The sequence below is a fragment of the Pongo abelii genome, chromosome 10 (assembly GCF_028885655.2).
Source record: "Pongo abelii isolate AG06213 chromosome 10, NHGRI_mPonAbe1-v2.0_pri, whole genome shotgun sequence".
Classification (NCBI taxonomy): Eukaryota; Metazoa; Chordata; class Mammalia; order Primates; family Hominidae; genus Pongo; species Pongo abelii.
The window spans coordinates 121,883,041-121,905,760 of NC_071995.2; the positions used below are offsets into that span (position 1 = coordinate 121,883,041).

The following is a 22,720-nucleotide window of genomic DNA, read 5'->3' on the forward strand; positions in this document are numbered from 1 at the left end:
CTCTTCAGGAGGGAAGGGGCACAGGAGACTGGGCCCAGGGGTGTGGAAAGGGAGGAGGGGCTTTGGTCAACGAGGCTGGCTCCTCCTGTGTCACTTCCAGACCCCCAAATCTATATGCCAGGGCTTGTGCAAGAGGCTGAAGGGGCCACAGACTCCCTCTCCCAGACCTAGTGCTGTACACACAAGTTCTATATTCTGACTCCCACTGTCCCAGGACTAAAAGCATTCCCAAGATCAGGAACAAGACAAGGATGCCCACTTACTTGCTTCTCCTCAATATTGTGCTAGAAGTTCTAGCTAGAGCAATTAGACAAAAAAAAGAAATAATAAGAGGCAACTGGGCACATTGGCTCACGCCTATAATCCCAGCACTTTGGGAGGCTGAGGTGGGCAGATCACTTGAGGTCAGGAGTTTGAGACCAGCCTGGGCAACATGGTGAAACCTTGTCTCTACTAAAAATAGAAAAATTAGCCAGGCATGTGGCACATGCCTGTAGCCCCAGCTACTCAAAGGCTGAGACAGGAGAATCGCTTGAACCCGGGAGGCAGAGGTTGCAGTGAGCTGAGATCACACCTCTGCACTCCAACCTTGGTGACAAAGTGAGACTCTGTCTCAAAAAACAAGCAAAACAAAACAAACAAAAAGAATAAGAGGCATCCAAATTGGAAAGACAGAAGTAAAACTATTTCAATTTCCTGATGCCATAATCTTATATATGGAAAATGCTAAACAATCTCCACCAAGGCCTGTTAGACCTAATAAATAAATTCAACAAAGTTGCAGAATACAAAATGACACATAGAAATGAACAATGTCAAAGAAAATTAAGAAACAATTCCATTTATAATAGCCTCCGAAAGAATAAATACCTAGGAATATATTCAACCAAAGAGGTGAAAGACCTGTGCACTTAAAACTACAAAATGTTGCTGAAAGAAATTAAAGTCCTAAATAAATGGAAAGGCATCCCATGTTGATGGATTGGAAGATTTAATATCGTTAAGATGGCGACACTGCCCCAAACAACCTACAGATATAATGCGATCTTTATCAAAATCCCAGCAGCCTTATTTGTAGAAATGGAACAGCTGATCCTAAAATTCATATGGAATTACAGAAGACCCCGAAGAGCCAAAACAATCTTGAAAACAAAACGAAACCAAGTTGGAGGACTCACACTTCCCTATATCAAACCTTACTACAAAACTACAGTAATCGAAAAAGTGTAGCACTGGCATAGGATAGACAAATAGATCAACAGACAGACAGACAGATAGACAGAATATAATTGACAGTCTAGAAATAAACCATATATCTATGATCAATTAATTTTTGAGAAGGGTGCCAAGACCATCCAATGTGGAAATAATAGTCTTTAAAAAATGGTGATGGGACAATTGAATAACAACATGTAAAAGAATGAAGCTGGACCCTATCTCACAGCAGATACAAAAACTCGAAATGAATCAAAGATTTACAAATAAGAACTAAAACTATAAAACTATAAGATGCTTGAGAAATAGTAGTTAAAAAAAGAAATAAAATCACAAAATGATAAAACAGAAGAAAACTGGGGCAAACAAGGTCATCTTTATGACCTTGGATTTGGCAATGCTTTCTTAAATATGACACCAAAAGCACAAGCAACAAAAGAAAAAATAGATGAACTGGTCTTAATTGAAATTAAAAACCTTAGTGTATCAAAGAGCACTATGAAGAGAGGAAAAGACAACCCGCCAAATGGGAGAAGACATTTGCATACCATGTATCTGATAAGGGACTTGTATCCAGAATATATAAAGAACTCCTACAACTCAACAACAAAACAAACAACACAATTCAAACATGAGCAAAGGACTTGAATAGCCATTTCTCCAAAGAAGATATACGAATGGCCAATAAGCACATGAAAAGATGTTCAACATCACTATTCATTAGGAAAATGCAAATCAAAACCACAATGAGGGCCGAGTGTAGTGGCTTATGCCTGTAATCCCAGCAATCTGGGAGGCCAAGGCAGGCAGATCACTTGAGGCCAGGAGTTAGAGACCAGCCTGGCCAACATGGTAAAACTCCATCTCTACTGAAAATACAAAAAGTAGCTGGGGCGTGGTGGTGCACACCTGTAATCCCAGCTACTCAGGAGGCTGAGGTAGAAGAATTATTGAACCCAGGAGGCAGAGGTTGCAGTGAGCCAAGATCGCGCCACTGCAGTCCAGCCTGGGTGACAGAGCAAGATTCTGTCTCTCTTTTTTTGTTTTTGATATGGAGTCTTGCTCTGTCACCAGGCTGGAGTGCAGTGGCATGATCTTGGCTCACTGCAATCTCCACCTCCTGGGTTCAAGCGGTTCTCCTGCCTCAGCCTCCCGAATAGCTGGGACTATAGGTGCCCGCCACCACATCCAGCTAATTTTTTGTATTTTTAGTAGAGATGGGGTTTTACCATGTTGGCCAGGATGGTCTTGACCTCTTGACCTCATGATCTGCTCGCCTCGGCCTAAGACTCCGTCTCAAAAACAAACAAAAAACACAATGAGATAGCACCTCACACCCATTAAGGTGGCTAGTATTCAAAAAAAAAAACCTGGAAAAAAGAATCAATGCTGGTTGGCATGTGGAGAAACTGGAACCCTATTGGTGGGAATATAAAATGGTGGGAATGTAAAACTGTTGAAAATAGTTTAGTAGGCCAGGTGCAGTAGCTCACGCCTGTAAGCCTAGCACTTTGGGAGGCTGAGGTGGCTGGATCATGAAGTCAGGAGTTCGAGACCAGCCTGGCCAGCATGGTGAAACCCCGTCTCTACTAAAAAAATACAAAAATTAGCCGGGCATGGTGGTGTGTGCCTGTAGTCCCAGCTACTCAGGAGGCTGAGGCAGCAGAATCACTTGAACCATGAAGGCGGAGGTTGCAGTAAGCTGAGATTGCGCCACTGCACTCCAGCCTGGGCGATAGAGTGAGACTCCATCTCAAAAAAAAAAAGAAAAAAAAGAAAAGATAAGAGTTTAGCAGGGCAGGCATGGTGGCTCACTCCTGTAATCCCAGCACTTTGGGAGGCTGAGGCAGGTGGATCACTTGAAGTCAGGAGTTCAACACCAGTCTGGCCAACATGGTGAAACACCGTCTCTACTAAAAAAATACAAAAATTAGTCGTGTGTGGTGGCACATGCCTGTAATCCCAGCTATTTGGGAGGCTGAGGCAGGAGAATTGCTTGAACCCAGGAGGCAGAGGTCGCAGTGAGCCGAGATTGTGCCACTGCACTCTAGCCTGGGTGACAGTGAGACTCCGTCTCAAAAAAAAAAAAAAAAAATTTTAGCACTTTCTCAAAAAGTTAAACATAGCATTACCATATGACCAGCAATTCCACTTCTGGGTATGCACCCAAAATAACTGAAAACAGGGACTTGAACAGATACTTGTACACCAAGCCTTCAGACGACTCCAGCCCTACCAGCTGCTGCCATGTATTCACAGAAAAACCTGTATACCAGTGTTCATTGCAGTATTATTCACAATAGTCAAAAGCTGTAAACAACTCAAACGTCCATCAACAGATGAATGAATAAAATGTGGTCTATCCATACAATAATAGACTATTATTCAGTCACAAATAGGAATGAAGTAATGCTACATACCACAACATGGATGAACCTTGAAAAGATTCTATTAAGTGAAACAAGCCAGACGCAAAAGACCACATATCCTGTGATTCCATTTACATGGAAAGTACAGAAAAGGAAAATATATAGAGACAGAAAGTGAATTAGTGGTGGCCTGCTGCTGGGGAACATGGGGGAAATGAAGAGTGATGCTAATGGGCGCAGGGCCATCCCTCCCTCCATCCATCCCTTCCTCCCTCCCTCCTTCTTTCCTTTCCTTCATTTTCTTTTCTTTCTTCCCTTTCTCTCGCTTTTCCTTCCTTCCTTCCTTCCTTCCTCCCTCCCTCCCTCTCTTCTCTCTCTCTCTCTCTCTCTTTCTCTCTTTCCTCTTGCTCTGTCACCCAGGCTGGAGGGCACTGGCATGATCACAGCTTGTTGTAACCTCTAACTCTAGGGCTCTAGTGATCCTCTCACCTCAAACACCTGAGTAGCTGAGACTACAGGACCATTCCACCACATCTGGTTAATTTTTTAAAATAATTTAATAATTTTTAATTTCTTTTCTTTTCCTTTTTTTTTTTTCTTTTTTTGAGACAGAGTCTCATTCTGTCTCACAGGTTGGAGTGCAGTGGCGCAATCTAGGCTCACTGCAACCTTTGCCTCCCAGGCTCAACCAGTTCTCCTGCCTCAGCCTCCCAAGCAGCTGGGATTACAGGTGTGTACCACCATGCCTGACTACTTTTTGTATTATTAGTAAAGACAGCGTTTTGCCATGTTGGCCAGGCTGGTCTCAAACTCCTGACCCCAAGTGATCCGCCTGCCTCAGCCTCCCAAAGTTCTGGGATTACAGGCGTGAGCCACCATGCCCAGACATGCTCGGCTAATTAAAAAATTTCTTTTGTAGAGAATGGAGTCTCACTATGTTGCCCAGGCTTGTCTCAAACTCTTGGCCTCAAGTAATTCTCTTGTCTCAACCTCCCAAAGCTTTGGCATTACAGGCTGGTACAGGTTTCTTTTTCTTTTTCTTTTCTTTTTTTCCTTTCCTTTCTTTTTTTTTTTTTTTTTTTTTTTTTTTGAGACAGAATCTGACTCTGTCTCCCAGGCTGGAGTGCAGTGGCCAGATCTCAGCTCACTGCAACCTCTGCCTCCCAGGCTCAAGTGATTCTCCTGCCTCAGCTGCCCAAGTAGCTGGGATTACAGGCATGTGCCACCAAGCTTGGTTAATTTTTATATTATTAGTAGAGAAAGGGTTTCGCCATGTTGGCCAGGCTGATCTCAAACTCTTGACCCCAAGTGATCCACCTGCCTCGGCCTCCCAAAGTGCTGGGATTACAGGAATGAGCCACCGTGCCTGGCTGGTACAGGTTTCTCTTGAGGTGATGAAAGTGCTCTGGAATTAGGTAGTGGTGATGGTTGCACAACTCTGTGAATATACTGAGAACCTTTGAACTGTACACTTTAAGTGGGTGAATTATATGGTGTATGAATTATAGCTCAAGTAGCTGTCAAGTTATTTCAAAATCCCGTGGGTCAAGGGGGCCTGAGGGGTTTGCTGAAGAATGTTCTGTTGCTTGGCCTGGTGCTGGTTACACAGGCATATTCACTTTTTGCAAGACCATCAGGGTAGACACTTATGAATCATAAACTTTTCTGTATATATACAACACTTGAATAAAAAGTGAAAAAGAATTAGGAATGAAACTGGGAAAGAAAAGTCTGCAGGCTGCTCAGAGCACTCCACCTTTAGAACACCAGGCCGATGAGGGCCCTGCCACTCAGAGCCATCTCCCTGACACAGCTCCGGCACACCACTATGAGCTGACTCTTGCTAGGCAGCAGGGTCTCTGAGAATGAGCAAGCATTCCTCTCTCCCTCCAGGAAAGCCATAAGCCCCACCAGCCAAATAGTTAAAGCTGAAATAACCCCAGATAGCAAAATCCCCCACCCAGTGGAGGGCCTGTGCAGCCCTCACCCAGAGGAGTTCACAGAAAGTAGAAGAAAGATGTCATTGTCCAGGCTGGTCTGCTTCAGGAAGAATCATCCCTGCTCCAGACTTGGAGTATGTGGAAGACACACCCCAAAGAGAACAACTATCATGTGATGAGGGATTAGAAGACATGAGGGGAGGCCTTCACTCCGCCTCTCAGGGAAAGTGACCTGCAGGGGAGCTGGGAGGTAGGGAGGCACTCACCAGGCAGGGGTGGACAGGACAGATATGCTGGGTAGGGAGGCAGGTGACAGAGCTAAAGGCGTGTGTCTGGAGGGAGCCCTAGAAATGTGTGGACTCAGTTGCCTGGGTGTAGGCTGCGAGGCAGGATGTGGCAGGGAAGGGCCTGGGAGCTAGGCAGAAGCCAGATCACAAAAGTTTTTTGTTTGTTTGTTTGTTTTGAGACAGATGAGACAGAGTCTGGCTCTGTCACCCAGGCTGGAGTGCTATGGCATGATCTCGGCTCACTGCAACCTCCGCCTCCCAGGTTCAAGTGATTCTCCCACCTCAGCCTCCCGAATAGCTGGGGTTACAGTCACGTGCCACCACACCCAGCTAATTTTTGTATTTTTAGTAGAGATGGGGTTTCACCATGTTGGCCAGGCTGGTCTCACACTCCTGACCTCAAGTGATCTGCCCGCCTCCGCCTCCCAAAGTGCTGGGATTACAGGAGTGAGCCACCGTGCCCGGCCATAAAAGGAGCACAGTTTTGATGCTAAGGGAAGGAAAGGGTTTAAGCAGGAGAGAAGCACAATCTAATCTGGGTCCCAGGAAGAACGTCCTGGTACGTGTATGGAGAATGGGAGATCCCCTGGCATGGGCAGCTGCCCACAGGGGTGTTCTTCCCTGGGTTTAGATAGGAGGTGAGGCCCCCAGCTCCGGGAGCAGCAGGAGATGCCTCTGTGCTCAGCAGGTAGGCCAGGTACTTAGCGGCTTTATGAACATGAAATCTTAGTAGCTGAGGGCAAAGGAGAGAAGGGAGAGGCCAGGCTGCAGTTGAAAGTGGTCAGCGGGCCAGGCACAGTGGTTCATGCCTGTAATCCCAGCACTTTGGGAGGCTGAGGCAGGCAGATCACCTGAGGTCAGGAGTTTGAGACTAGCCTGGCCAACATGGCAAAACCCTGTCTCTACTAAAAACAATAATGAAAAAAAAAATAGCCAGGTGTGGTGGTGGGGGCCACTAATCCCAGCTACTTGGAAGGCTGAGGCAGGAGAATCCTTGAACCCAGGAGGCAGAGGTTGCAGTGAGCTGAGATCGCGCCATTGCACTCCAGCCTAGGCGACAAGAGCGAAATTCCATCTCAAAAAAAAAAAAAAAGTGATTAGTGAGCCCAGGTACACTCTACAGACCAGTGACTCAGCCTTTTCCTGCCCACCATGGTGGGATAGAGGCCCCATGCCCCTGCGCAGCCACCCACCCTGCCCATGGGCTGAGATCTGCTCCTCACCCTGTGCCCAAACCTGTCCTGTGCTCAAACTGGGTAAAGGCCACAAGGTCCAGGCAAAAGGCAGCCACATCTTTACCATCTGGGCCCCAGGGGCCCCAGCCCTCTTTACTGAGGACCCATCTGCTGAGAATTTCAGTTTATTTATTTATGAGATAGGGTCTCACTCTGTCCCCCAGGCTGAAGTACAATGGCATTATCATGGCTCACAGCAGCCTTGGCCCCCCAGGCTCAAGCCATCCTTCTGTCTCAGACTCTAGAGTAGCTGGGACTACAGGCGTGCACCCCACCACACCCAGCTAATTTTTAATTTTTTTGTAGAGTGCCGTGGTCTCTCAAAATGCCGGGATTACAGGAGTAAGCCTCTGTGCTCAGCCTGGGAATCACAGTTTCTAAATCAAGCCCCATTGCGGTGTCAGGTGAAGACCATGACCATTCCCCTTGAACAGCAAGCTGCCCTTCCCTGAGGATGTGGGGCATGGAGTTTACCTTCAGCTATCAGGGTCCAAGAGGGGCTCCCTCTCAGGGAGGTGGCAGAACATGCGGGCTTAGAGCATCGTTTCTGTGGTTCAAATGTCTGGGTGCAAACCCTCCTCTTTTTCTTTCTTTCTGTGTGGTCTCTGATAAGTTAACCTCTATATGTCATCATCTCCCCATCTGTAAGAGGAGGAGAAGCAATAGTACTGGCTAGGTTGTTGAGAAAATTAGATGCAAGCATGTGTAGCTGACGTACACAGGATGAGCTCAGGATGTGTGCATGCTCAGCAGCAGGGAACACCATCCCAGGATGCCACGCCCTGGCTTTATCCCAGCAAGGAGAGTGGCAGGGGAATTGTCCTGGCTCCAAAGCCAGATGTCTCCATGGCTTCAAAGTTCCCCTGAAGGATGGAGTGAAGAGCCAGGCCTGGAAAACCCTTCATTTCCGGTGCTCAGAGGCTCCCGGTACAGCCAAGAGGTGCGGGGAAAGGCGGTGAGGAGGGGCCGGGCAGCACGGCTCTCTGCTCGGCCTTTTTCTGGTCCTGGATCAGCCATTGATGTCAGCACTTGGGCTACAAGGACAGGGCAGAGGAGTGCAGCTGGGTCTCAGCTGTGCCTCTGAGCAGGATGCGGCTGCGGAGGAAGGCCCTTTTCATAGCTATAGGCACCAAGACCGCTCGGAAGACCCGCAGAGCATCAGACACCAGCACTCCTGGTGCACACTAGGGCTGAGACTCGGATAGTGGCCACAACTGCTCAACTGTCATTATCAGGAGCCAATGCAGGCAGGGAGAGAGGGCTTCCCGGAAAAAGAGGCTACCAAGGGAGGCAAAGAGCATGAATGAGAGCCCCAAGCAGGAGATCTCCTGACCCTGTCTCAGTTTACAACTTGCCTTTGCACCCGCCTGTTCTCCTCTGCACTTCAGAGCCCTGAGATGTTGTGGGATCATGCTCCCCACTCCACAAGTGAAGAAACTGAGGCACAGAGTACTGCAGCCAAGTCTCCCAGGCCATGAGTGACTGTGGTAGTGCAGAGACAGAGAAGAAGCCACAGATTGCATTAAACTGCAGAAACCTGCATGTGCATCAGACCCCCCAACCCCTACCTAATAGGCGCCAGGCATGGTGGGTGGCTGGTCTGGCAGGAATTGACAGGAAGGGGAGGTCTGTTCCTGAAGGAAGGGCACCGGCCAGATACCACATCTACACTCAGGGATCTGATGTGCCCTGCCTCTTCCCCCAGGGCCCTCCACCCAAGCCTCCCTCCCCAGAGCCCTGCTGGGACCAAACAAGGCAGGCTCTGCTCTGCTTGTTCTCCCAGCTCCCTGCCTGGGACATGACTCTGTCTCCTGACTGGGCCAGCAGCTTCTCCTGCCCATTAGTCCTGACATGAAATTTATTGCACAGCTGAATGAGGTAGGCAGTTCGAAGCACAGGCTGGGCTGGGGCCAGCTCACTGGAGGGAGGGGACAGCTAGGAGTGGCCCTTGCTGCCAAAAAGCCTGATCCCAGGGTAGAAATGTGTTTCCTAGACTTGGTGTATGGCTCAGGGGACTGAGGGCTGTGCTCCCTGTGCTGGGCTCACTGAAGCTGCCACTCAGGATGTCAGTGTGCAGGCGTGCATGCGTGCACACACATGTGGCATGTGTGTGCGTGCAGGAGCCAAGGCCCATGGATTCAGGGCTCTTCTGGGTGGAGCAGAAAGTGCACATGACCAGAGCCATCTCTAGAGAAGGCAAAGAATGAAACCAAGAGGACACTTACAAAGACATCCTTAAGATGACCTACTTGTGGTATACATGGGGAAACTGAGGGCCAGGGACTGGAAGCAACATGTTTGCGCCACACAGCTGGAGGGCTAGAGGTAGCTGGGGAGGCAAGAGGGATTCTGGTGGGACTCTTGGGCAATGCACAAGTCCACAGACTCCCAAGAGGACGCCACCTTCTCACTGGCTGCTGCCAACAGCTCATTAAAAACACGTTCTCCTAAATGTAAGGGCTCAAACTATAAAACTCTTAGGAGAAAACGTAGGCATAAGTCCTATGACCTTGAATTAGGCAATGGTTTTGGAGCCATGACACCAAAAGCACAAGCAACAAAAGAAAAGACAGATAAACTGGACCTCATCAAAATTAACAACTTTTGTGCTTCAAAGGACACTAAAAAGTGAAAAAACAACGTACAAAATGGGAGAGAATTTTTATAAACAATATATCTTATAGTAACTTGTATCCAAAATATACACAGAACTCCTCCAATGCAACAACAAAGAAACAACAATCCCATTCAAAAACTGGCAAAGGAGCTGGGCATGGTGTTGCACACCTGTAGACCCAGCTACTCCAGAGGTGAAGTTGGCAGGATGGCCGGAGCCCAGGAGTTCAAGGTCAGCCTGAGCGACATAGCAAGACCCCATCTCTAAAAAAATAGTAAGAATAATAAAGGCAAAGAACTTGAACAGACATTTCTACAAAAAGATTATACAAATGGTCAATGAACAAATGAAAAGATGCTCAACATCATTTGTCATTAGGGAAATGCAAATCAAAACCATAATGAGATACCACTTCACACTCACTGGGGCGGTTAAAAAGACACAGCAGCAAGTGTTGTTCAGGGTGTGGAGCAATGGAACCCTCGTACATTGATGGTGGGAACGTAAAATGGTGCAGCTGCTGTGGCAAACAGTTTGGCGGTTCCTCAAAAAGTTAAACATAGAGTTACCATATGACCCAGCAATTCCACTCTAGGTAAATATCCAAGAAAAGGAAAACATATGTCCGCATAAAAACTTATACATGAATATTTATGGAAGCATTATTCACTGTAGCCAAAAAGTGGAAACAACCCAAATGTCCACCAACAGATGAATGGGGAAACAAACTGTGGTCTACCATGGAATGGAATATTATTTGGCCATAAAAAGTAACAGAGCACTGGCACACGATACAACAGGGATGAACCCTGGAAATATTATGCTGAGTGAAAGAAGCCAGACACAAAAGGACACATATTGTATGATTCCATTTATATAAAATACCCAGAATAGTGGAATCTATAGAGACAGAAAGCACATTATTGGTTGCCTGGGGCTGGGGTGAAAATAGTGATTTCTTTTTTGGGGTAATAGAAGTGTTCTAAAGTTGATTCTGGTGACAGTTGTACAACTCTGAACAGGCTAAAAAGCACTGAACTGTGCACTTTAAATGGATGAGTCACATGTGGTGTGTGACTTATATCTCAATAAAGCTGTTACAAAACAAAACAAACAGAAACCAATCCTGCCTTTTGTACTTACTAAGATCAAAAAAATCAAATGTGGCAAGCAGGAAGGGGCCTCGCTGGCGCTGTGAGACAGAGATGGGTCACCTCTAAGCATCTCTCTGCCACGAATGTCCCTCCCCGTGTCCAAAAGCTCAGTTTTCTGCTTATGCAGGAAACCTCATGTTTGAGGCAGTGGCGACTTTAAGCCGAGCATCTGTTTCCATGGTGACATGACAGGCTAACCAAGGGCATCCTCGGTCAGCTTCCTGAACAGCAGGTGTGTATGTGTGCGTGCATACACCTAGGCACACAGATGCACATGCATACACAGCCACAGGCCTCTCTAAGGCACAAAAAATGTGCTATATCTCCATGGCCCAGAGCGACTGAGTCCCCTTCCAAAACAAAAAATAGAGAAGACTCTGGGTGAGGCCATAGGTGAGGTCAGGGCAGGCATGTGCCGTCTCTCCCTCTTTAAAAGAGCTCCTGGAATATGGACCAGATTTTTTTTTTTTTTTTTTTTTTTGAGACAAAGTTTCGCTCTTCTTGCCCAGGCTGGAGTGCAATGGTGTGATCTTGGCTCACCGCGACCTCTGCCTCCCGGTTCAAGCGATTCCCTGCCTCAGCCTCCTGAGTAGCTGGGATTACAGGCATGAGCCACCACACCTGGCTAATTTTGTATTTTTAGTAGAGATGGGGTTTCATCATGTTGGTCAGGCTGGTCTCGAACTCCCAACCTCAGGTGATCCACCCGCCTCGGCTTCCCAAAGTGCTGGGATTACAGGTGTGAGCCACCGCACCCGGCCTATGTGGACCAGATTTGTAGTGAAAACAGCAAGCTCTTCCTGGATGCTCTAAGCTCCCACCTCTTCCAGTAGCATCATTTATCTGTGGCTATGCTAAGTGCTTTGCATGTACATTCTCCTTTAGTTACTGCAACATCCCCTTAGGAAAGGTGTATTAGCACTATTACCCCCAAGTCACAGATGAGATGATCGAGGCTATGAGAGGCGCAAACTTCTCCAAGGTCACACAGTTACTAAATGGCAGAGCCAGGCCTTGAATTCAGACCTGTGTCATTCCAGAGCCTGCTCAGCCCATAGCACCAAGGTGCCTCAAGGAAAAGACCTCAGCATAAGATAGGTGCTCCGTAAATTCTTATTGAACAAATAAATGAATTCTAGTCCCAACTCTGTGACCAACTCCCTCTCCTCCTGGACAAGTCACTTCTCTCTGGTGTCAATTTCCAAACTCTAAGTGGAGACAGGACTACCTATCTGCCCACGCCCTGGTGTAATGGGTGGAATGTCCCCACCAGGCCCTTGGAATGTGACCTTATTTGGAAATAGGATCTTTGCCGATGTAATTGGAGTGACGTGGCCACAAACTAAGGTATGCTTGGAGCCACCAGAAGCTGGAAGAGACAAGGAAGGGTCTACCCGTAGAAACTTTGGAGGAAGTGCAGCCCTGCGGACACCTGCCTCTCTGGTTTCTGGCCTCCAGAACTGTGAAAGAATAAATGTCTATTGTTTCAAGCTATGCAGTTTGTGGTTCTTTGTTATGGCAGCACCAGGAAATAAGATACCTGGGATGCTGGCAGGCTCGGTGAGAAGGTGTATAAGACAGGGGGTCCAGAGCTCCCTGCAGGAGTCTCTTTGGGCAGAGGCCTGGTGACCCACCTGCCAGCAGCTGAGGATGGAGCCAGGACAGGGGCCAAGAGGGTCCCTTCCACCTTGGCCTTGCTGGGTGGCTGCGCAGAAGCCCCTGCCCACTCAGGCAGACTTCACGCCTTTCCCAGGACAGCAGACTCACCCAGTAGCATCCTGTGCGGGCTCCAGGGAAGATGCCTCCTGTCTCTTCTAGCTGCTGCTCGCTCCTGGTGCTCCTTGGCCCATCTCTCCAATCTCTCCAATCTCTGCTTCATCTTTCCTGTGTCTCGGTCCTTTCCTTTTCTTATAGGGACACTAGTCATTCATTCAGGGACCTCTCTAAATCCAGAATGATCTCATTTCAAGATCCTTAAGAAATTACATCTTCAGAGGCCCTATTTCAAAATAAGGTCACATTCTGAGATAGCAGGTGGATGCAGATTCTGGGGGGGACACTGGTCACCAGTGGGGTGAGTGCCCACAATGGCCTCCTGTGAGTGAGCTTCAGCCTGCCTGTTGGAGAAACAAGTGCACCACCCTGATGGCCCCCCACCTGTCCCTCATCTCTCGGTGGGGCAGGTGGAGTCCTCACCACCTCCCACCCAGCCCTTGGCCACATACGTCTTCAGTCACCAGCACTTTCCCCAGTGTATGGTGACTCTTCATGCTGACTCCAGCACCCCTGGCCTTGCTACCCACAGGTGACCCTGTGCTATGTGTAGTTCTGAGTATCTGAGCACTGGAAGGCAGAGCTGTGAAAGGGAGAGCACTGGCTTCAGAGTCAGACAGGGTGGAGAGCATGTAACCTCCAACTTCAGAGAAGGGGTGGACTAGGAGACCTCAAAGTGCTCCACTAAAAGCAATGTGAAAAAGGCAGCCCACCACATCTCTGGGCAGACTGGTAACATCAGGCCAGCTATGCACCCTTGGGCAAGTTCCTTGATATCTCTGAGCCTCAAGCTGTCATCTGGGGATGGGGATGAGTGGGGATGAGTACCACCAACTGTGCAGGTTATCGTGAGGATTAAAGCAGGTTCTGATCACTTGCTGGACACTGATTCAGTCGGCTGTGGAGGGGTGTGAGGGCTGCAGTCAGTGGCAGAGCCACTGGGACCCAGACGGGACCCCCTGTATAGCACTTTGGTGTTTTCGTGAAATAGATGCTAGGTAAAGATTGGTCGAATGAAGAATGGATTCTAGTTCCAACTGTCACCAGAAACTTCAAAGCTGGCATCACCAAGGGCAGCCAGTCCTCCCCAAGCTGACCTCTGGCTCCCCACCAGCGATGGCGTCCAAGGGGGGTAGGCCTCTCCTGGCACAGCTACGCAGTCATGCCACTTAGGAGCAAGATCTTCTCAAATCACTCTGATCTCTGCCACATGAGCAGCCACCCCCTCGTCCCTGCTTACCATTCCCCTAAACAGTGCTGCGGTACTGTTTTCAGAGACGGCAGCAGTTGGACAGCAGAGACAGGCCTGGCTCCCCAGGGGCTGACGAAGGAGTTAGGGGAGGATGCAAAGAAAGATCAAGACCAAGAAACCCCTGAAAGTAGCCGCTCCCAGGGTCCTGGCCAGGCCACCTCCGGCCACTCCCTCGGCGGCACACATTTGCTGAACACCTCGGACGGACGGCCCTCTCCCAGGCAGGCAGACAATTTTGTTTTCTCACCTTTAACACGGTGTATATTGAGTGCTGCTCCAGCAGGGTGCCAGGCACTTTGACGCGCGAGCCCAGCCCATCTTTTTCACAACCTTCCAGCGGGGCAGCTCGCAGAGAGGAAGGCCTATTCCTAGCTGCCACTGGCCGGCAAGCGGCACAAGTGGGAAATGATGAACTAAGGTCTTCTTATTCTTTCCACAAAAACACAGCAGCCTTCTTGAAGGCCTATCCATCTTGGGAGGCCAGTGCAGACTGTGCTCTTGAGCCTGTGCTGAAACATATGTGAAATCTATCTTCCCAGAGAACGGGAAGCACTTTCATCCTCCTCTGCAACTCAGCCCTCGGCACAGGAAGGGCACAGGAAAGTCAGGTGACTTTAACTCACTTTTTAGCAGTGTTACTGAGGTATGACTGACATACAATAAGCTGTACACATGTAAAGGAGTAGCTGGTGATTCTGACGTACGTTCACACTTTTGAGTCCATCACCCCACGGTGACAAGAACCCCAGGAACCGCAAGTTAGAAAAAGGCCAGAGCGGGGACAGACGGGCAGGTGGGGCTGGGAAGAATGAGTGCTGTCAGGACCCAGAGGGTCAGAGGAAGCTGCCTGGAAGAGGGGCATTCACACCAGCCCTGCGGGAGGGGCAAGAGCTCTCAAGATGGAAATCGGGCTGACAGTAGTGGTCTTGGTGACAGGAAGGGCACAGGTAGTGCCTCGGGTCTCCAAGTCGGGGTGGCCTGAACCTCTCCCCTCCTGCCCACCTGCTCTGCCCTCAGGCCTGGGAGCCACAGCACAGGCTGGGGTTGAGGGGGGAGATCCCTCCCAATGCTGCCTCCTCCCCAATCTAGATACCGGCACCTCCTGGTCCTCTCCGCCTGCCAGGGTACCCTCACCTCTGAGATTGGCAGCAGCCTCCCTTGGCCTACTAAGGGTCCCAAAGAGGCCACCTAGGAGCCCGGAGATCTGAGCTCCAACCCTGGCTCTGTGGGCCTCAATTTCCCCATATGTAAAATGGGAAACTATGCTCTCTGAGAGCCTAGCTTAGGTTACAGATAAAGAAACCGGCCGTGCGTGGTGGCTCATGCCTGTAATCCCAGCACTTTGGGAGACCGTGGGTGGATCACCAGAGGTCAGGAGTTCAAGACCAGCCTGGCCAACATGGCGAAAGCCCATCTGTACTAAAAATACAAAAATTAGCCGGGGGTGGTGGCACATGCCTGTAATCCCAGCTACTCAAGAGGCTGAGGCAGGAGAATCGCTTGAACCCAGGAGGTGGCCACCACACTCCAGCCTGGGTGACAAAGCAAGACTCCATCTCAAAACAAACAAACAAAGAAACTGTGGTGTGGAGAGGCCCAACTGCCAGCTCACCAAGGGCAGAGCTGAAACACAAACTAGGGTTATTTTGGCCCCAAAAGTCGACACTATTTCCAACAGACCATGTCTCTCAGCTCCACAGCTGCTTGGCGGCAGATCATTCCCTAGCCAAGGCTTGCAGGCTTCCACCCTGGGTCCCTGGGTATAAATCCGTAAGTCATGACCTCCTCCACTTACAACTGGCTGAGACGCCTTCACCTCACAGATACTCAGCCCTCCTCAGCCTTCCTGCCAGTGCGGGCCACGCAGAAAGGTTGGGAGATGGCTCTTGGGTGCCTGGGCAGAGCCTGGGGTTTCCCCACAAGGGGATGCAATTTCAGAGAAAGGGGCTATGCTGGCATCAAGAGCAACCAAGAGAAAGGCCGGGTGCGACGGCTCACGCCTGTAATGCCAGCACTTTGGGAGGCCGAGGTGGGCGGATCACCTGAGGTCAGGAGTTTGAGACCAGCCTGGCCAACATGGTGAAACCCCATCTCTACTAAAAATACAAAAATTAGCCAGGCATGGAGGCGGGCGCCTGTAATCCCAGCTACTCGGGAGACTGAGGCAGAAGAATCGCTTGAACCCGAGAGGCAAAGGTTGCAGTGAGCTGAGATTACACCACTGCACTTCAGCCTGGGGAACAGAGTGAGACTTCGTCTCAAAAAAAAACAGAAAAAGCAACCAAGAGGAGCACTACCCCCTTGGGTCTTGTGGTGTGTGTGTGTGTGTGTGTGTCTGTGTAGGTGCATGTACACATGTGCACATGTGTGTGCATGCACGTGTCTGTGTAGGTGTGTGCGTGTGTCTGCATGTATTTGTGTACATACCTGTATGCATATGTGGCTGTGCTTGCATGTGCATATGATGTGTGTGTGTGTGTGCACTAGAGCCATGGGTGAGGGAGGGAGGAGCAGCCCATGTGCACTAAAGAGGATATGAGCCAGAAACTGGGAAAACAGATCCACAGACCTAAACCCTGCCCTGAGACACTCACTGTCTGGCAGGAAGCAGACAGACACCCACAAAGAGGTGGAAGGCACTAGGTGCCCAGGCGTAGGACTGACAGGAAACTGCGAGGATTCAGGGAAAGAAATCACTCATGCTGCCCGTGGAGATCAGAAAAGCCTCCAAGAAGGACAGAGCATGCAGGCTGGTCTGAAAGATGGGCAGAAGGACCCTTGAGATAACCTGGGGATTCTTCTGTTTCAAAACATACTCACTAGGGTAGCATTTATTAAAAAAGAGGACAGTAAGTGCTGGTGAGGATGTGGAGAAACTGGAAACTTCATACATTCTCAGTAGGAATGTAAAATGGTGCAGCCACCGTGGAAAACAGTTTGGTGGTTCCTGCAGACATCAAGCATAGCGTCACCATGTGACCCAGAAATTCCCTTCCTAGGTGTAGAATCGGAAGAATTGAAAACAGATACTTGTAGGCCAGGCGCGGTAGCTCACGCCTGTAATCCCAGCACTTTGGGAGGCCGAGGCGGGCAGATCACGAGGTCAGGAGATCGAGACCATCCTGGCTAACATGGTGAAACCCCGTCTCTACTAAAAATACAAAAAATTAGCCAGGGGTGGTGGCACGCGCCTGTAGTCCCAGCTACTCGGGAGGCTGAGGCAGGAGAATGGCGTGAACCCGGGAGGCGGAGCTTGCAGTGAGCTGAGATGGCACCACTGCACTCCAGCCTGGGCGACAGAGTGAGACTCCATCTCAAAAAAAAAAAAAGAAAACAGATACTTGTATGCTAATGTCAACCCAAATGTCCATCAATGGATGAATGGATAAGCAAAATGTGATCTGTTCATACAATGGAATATGATTCAGCCATAAAACGTAATGAGGCACTGACACATGCTATGACATGGATGAATCCCAACAACATGACGCTGAGTGAAAGAAGCCAGACACAAAGAGCAACACCGTGAGTGATTCCATGCATATGAGATGTCCAGAACAGGCAAACCCAGGGAGACAGGTAGTACATTAGTGATTGTCAGGGAGTGGGGAGCGGGAGTGAGGAGTGACTGTTTAATGGATATGGGGTTTCTTTCTGGGGTGATGAAAGTATTTTGGAACTAAAGTTGGTGGTTGCACAATACTGTCAGTATACTAAATGCCACTGAATTGTTCACTTAAAAATGGTTGTTAATGTTTTGTGAATTTCACCTCAATAAAAGCAAAACAAGACAACACCCAACCAAGTAAGCCCAAAGCCCCTAGTCCCAAAAGAATTTCTTCCAAATGCTATAGAGAACTGACAGCCTGAGCCCCATCCATGCAGACAGTAGGCGGGCCAGCGTTTTGCCCCTCAGAGGGCACACAACCTATGGGCCTGGCAATATCTTGGAGCTCATTTTGTTGGAGCTTGGACTGGGGGCTGTGGAGGCCAGAACCCAGCAATGCATCCACCTGTCTAAGACCCAGCTGGGGCGGGGCTGGCCAGCAGGGGCCTTAAGTGCATGGGAAACTTCCCAGTCAGTAGCTCTAGCAGGAACCTATGGCTTCCTGGTAACGACATGAGGGCAGCAGCACCTCAAACACAGCAATTAGTCCTCAGGCCAGAGACAGCGCACACCAAGAACACAGAGGACACAGGAGCAGGGCACTAGCACCTGTGATGTGCAGCAGACCCCTTGCCCATCACCAAGCTGTCTATCTGACACCCCCAGTCTCAAGGCCTGCCCAGAGGAAAGCTGCCCAGCCAGCCAGCCTGAGCAGGAACACCAACAACCTTGCCCCCAATCTCCCCTCCAAGCATGCTAGTGCCTGTCACAGAAGCACCTCTCCCGGCAATACCTGGTTTCTTTCACCTTTCTTTTTTAACAGGAAAGCAGACATGTGCACACATGCTTGCTCACCCAGAAGGTGCACAAGGAAAGGCTCTGGAAGCTCAGAGCAGCAGCAATGACTCCAGCCAGCCTTTAGAGGCCACAGTGTCTCTGCCTAGCTGGGAAGGATGCCCATCTGTCCAACAGGCTCTCACGAAGGGCCCTGAGAATGCTGATGCTCATGATCTGCAAGGTGGGACATCCTGCCACAATCCTAATCAATGGAGCTTCTCAAAAGACACTGCACGTGTCGGCTAGATGGACGGGGCCTGGCTGCACAGGTGCAGGAAGGTCTGAGCGTCTAACAGGGAACTATATGATGCTTAACAATTACATTCATTAGAGGCGTAAGGATAGGTGTTCAAAAAAACCCTGAAGTGGCTGGGCATCGTGGCTCATGCTTGTAATCCCAGCACTTTGGGAGGCCAAGGTGAGTGGATCACAAGGTCAGGAGACCGAGACTGTCCTGGCCAACATGGTGAAACCCTGTCTCTACTAAAAATACGAAAATTAGCTGGGTGTGGTGGCGCATGCCTGTAATCCCAGCTACTCAGGAGGCTTGAACCTAGGAGGTGGAGGTTGCAGTGAGCCGAGATCATGACGCTGCACTCCAGCTTGGCGACAGAGCGAGACTCCGTCTCAAAAACAAACAAACAAACAAACAAACAAAAACCTGGAGTGACAGGTGTTCTGAGGAGCCCAGAGGTGATTCTATGCTTTGGGATCTCCTAGGGGCTGGAGATCAGTCCTCCCTATCTTGACAGCCACCGGGAGGCCAGGTGGAGCTGAGGGGCTCCTGTGGTCTGGGTTCACCCTGGCTTGGGTGGAAATTGAGAAGCAGTAAGACAACAGCAGCATTGGCAGATCAGCCTGGTCCTTGAACAGGCTGAGCTATTTCCAGAGTGCTCAGAGATGGGGGGCTGATTTAAGCCACTTCCTCTCTCTCCACTCTCTAGAAATAATTATTGGGTAAGTGGTTCAAGAGGGAATTGAGTGGTCCTTCTGAAGCAGCTCAGAGCAAACAGCCCCCCGGAGAGGCTGGGTTCACCTTCCGTTCTTTTCCCAGCCAAGGCTCCCACATAGGGGAGCCTGGACAAACCCTTGCAGCCTCCTCAAGCTCCTCCCAGAAGGCAGCTGGGGCTGCAGGCTCTGCTGCGAGCTCACAGCTACCTCCCCTGACCTGGGTGGAAGGTGGGAGCCCAATAGGCGAAGGCAGGGATGGGAGGTGGAGGCCCTGCCGAAGCCTCTCCCCAACACCAACGACTCAGTCTGATGCTGTAATTAAGGGGCTGTATAGCAAGAAGCTGGAGGAGGGCAAGCCCCACTGGGTCACAGGGACTGGAGGCACTGATATGCCCACAGGAGCCAGAGCCAGGCTGACAGCAGGTTCATAATCAGTGTGGGAAGCCCGAAGACCCTCAGCCTGGAGGGAAGCCGCCGGGCTAGGCCATGCCAGGCACTGAGGGTGGACAGGAGGCCAGCAGGAGAGCTGGGATGGAACCTCTACATAGAAAGGACTGCAGCCAGGACTGCAGCAAGTGGGAGCAGTGGTCCCATCTGGGGTCAGCCAGAGGCAGCCAGGTCTTATGTTCCAGGTTGGTCAGGCACTGAGTAGGGAGACTGGAGGTGTCTCCTAAGCAAGAGTCTCTGGCTCGTCAAAGGAGCCTGTCATCCTCAAACTCCTGCATGCGTCTGTAAGTGAGCCACGTGTCTGACACTGCTTTTTTGCAAGCAGTCAGGGTGGTGAGGAAAGCATGGAGCTGGGAGCTAGGAGACAGGCCCTGTGCTCCTTGGCAAGGCATTTAACATCTCTGGGCCTCATATGCCTTCCTGTCTGTAGAATGGGGTGTTATGGACTGAATGTCTTTGTCCCCCCCAAAAGGTCTGACCCCCAATGTGATGGTATTTGGAGATGGGGCCTTTGGGTGGTAATCAGGGCTAGATGTGATCATATGGGTGGGGCCCTCACAATGGGACTGGTGTCCTTAGAAGAAAAGGAAGGGTAGAAGATGAGGGATTACTTAATGAGTACAGTGTATTTGAGTGATAGATACCCTACAAGCACCATTTTCCAATCTGTGCATGCAACAAAATTACAGTTGTATCCTATACATTTACACAAATAAAAAACAGAAGAGAAAAAGAAAAAGAGGAGAAGACACCAGAGCCTGCTCGCTCCCTGCCATGTTAGGAAACAGGGAGAAGGCCCCCATGTGCAAGCCAGGAAGAGGGACCTCGCCAGAAACCACACTTGCCAGGCCTTGATCTGGGACTTCCGGCCTCTAGAACTGTGAGGAAGTGTGTTCCTCTACGCCCCCAGTTTGTGGTATTTACTGATGGCAGCCCAGGCAAACTGAAACATAGGGAAACATAGGGATAACGTCTGGGCCAGGGAGATAATGGTGCTGAATGCAAGGGCAAGTGTTTGCGTTGTAGGCGGCGGGACACAGTGCCAGATAGCAATCTGATGCCACGTGCCCATGGTGTGCCCTGTGCGCCTGGCATCGTGCCTAGAGGCCAGGGGTCCAGTACAATTCACACTTATCAGGAAGTTCTGGGGCAGGCACTGCACTGTGAAGGCCACAACTCCACCTAACCCACATGTGGTGTCTGTGCGCTGGCGCGACCCACCCTCACCCCATGACCCACCCTTGCCCCACGACCCACCTGTATCATGTACAGCTGGGCGATGCGGTACTCCTCCACGGTCATTGGCAGAGGAATCCGATATTCCTTTATAATCATCTTGGAGTCCAAGCCTTCCCGTCGATGGGGAACTGCAAGTTGGGACTTCTAGGCAAGGTTCCTTAAATAATCATGACAAAATTCACCAAGGACTCCTGGGAGAGAGAGAGCACAGAACAGAACAGTCACTTTCTGCAAAGGCTGGTGAATACCATAGCACAGAGAAAAGGCCCGGTCTAGACCTGAGGCTGGAATTCTGGCCTCTGATCAGGCATGATCCAACGGTGCAACTTTGATTGAGCAGGTTCTCTCCTTTCCAACCTTTATTTTTCTTGTTTGCTAACAGCTACTAAAAGGACAAGTGAGAGGCTATGTGTAAGCTCTCTGATCAACAAATAGTCACGGGGAAGTAAAGAATTGTCACTCCATTAGCAAGGGCCAGGGTAAGAACACCGTGCTCTTGTTTTACTCACAATCCTAACAAGCTACAGCATCTATTTCCCCAGTACTGACACAGTGAGTAATGATAGCTGGTCATGGAAAAGCAGGCAGATCAAATAAAACTAAGCAGCACAGACATGAGACATTCACAAGTCAGCAGTCTGAGACATGCCATTAGGGGCAGATGACATCACTACATCCCAAGGGGAGACTCTGAGTGATTTAAAGTTTGGTTTCAGTTCAATCCAATAAGAAACATTTATTGGCATCTATTTTATTCCTTCCATTGGGCTATGTCTGGGAAGTAGATGAGACAAGATAAGCAGAGAGTGTACTCATAGCAACCTCTATTTAAGTGACAAAGAATATATTTGATGAAGATTTGCCCCTAAGCAATCACATTTTTTTTTTTTTTTAACTGGGCCAGGCGCAATGGCTCACATTTGTAATCCCAACACTTTGGGAGGCCAAGGCAGGCAGATCACTTGAGGTTCAGAGTTCAAGACCAGACTGGCCAACATGGTGAAACCTCGTCTCTACTAAAAATACGAAAATTAGCCGCAGGTGGTGGCAGGAGCCTGTGATCCCAACTACCTGGGAGGCTGAGGCAGGAGAATCGCTTGAACCCAGGAGGCGGAGGTTGCAGTGAGCTGAGATCGCGCCACTGCACTCCAGCCTGGGGGACAAGAGTGAAACTCCGTCTCAAAAAAAAAAAAACAAAAAAAACTTAGTGCTTGGAAGAGGTGCTTACTCAGTTATCTGGAAAATGAAATCACCCCTTAAAACCCAAGCCCCAGATGGCTGAAGCTTTGCCATAAATATCATTTGGTCACCTCCAAAGGTCACATGCTGTTAACATGAAGCCAAGTGAAGGTTTTCAGGATGGACGATAAATAAATTTTATATTTATTTATTGTTTAGAGACAAGGTCTCACTCTGCACCCAGGCTAGAGTGCAGTGGTGCAATCCCAGCTCACTGCAGCCTTGATCTCCTGGGCTCAAGCTATCCTTCCGCCTCAGCCTCCAGAGTAGCTGGGACTACAGGTGCATGCCACCCACAACCGGCTAAGGGTAGTATTTTAGCAAGACTACTCCAAGGACAGCAGCCAGGGAGGATTCACAGTGACCATGGGCAGGATGCCTGCTAAGTGATAAAAGCAAGGGCCTGGCCAGTCAGGCAACTTCCCCAGGGCACGGCTCTCTATCGGGCAATGGAGCATCACCCAGGTGCTAAAGCATTACTGGGTAGCTAACAAGGTTGAGAAAAACATTTACCAGAACTCTCAGGAATACCAGTAGACAGGGTTAAAAGAAGTTCTT

The 22,720-nt window shown here is 49.6% G+C and overlaps 1 protein-coding gene across 18 annotated transcripts in view; it reads right to left on the reverse strand.

Moving 5' to 3' along the window:
* PITPNM2 (phosphatidylinositol transfer protein membrane associated 2) overlaps positions 1 to 22,720 on the reverse strand; it is a 167,984-nt gene that overhangs the window by 30,563 nt on the left and 114,701 nt on the right. For 17 of the 18 annotated variants that reach the window (XM_063712283.1, XM_054528390.2, XM_054528388.2 and 14 more), the window contains one exon: positions 20,942 to 21,114. In XM_063712283.1, coding sequence (XP_063568353.1) covers positions 20,942 to 21,019 — 78 coding nt within the window. In that variant the 5' untranslated portion in view covers positions 21,020 to 21,114. Of the gene's footprint in view, positions 1 to 20,941; positions 21,115 to 22,720 lie in introns of those variants that run through there. The other variant, XM_063712284.1, reaches the window with a different exon arrangement.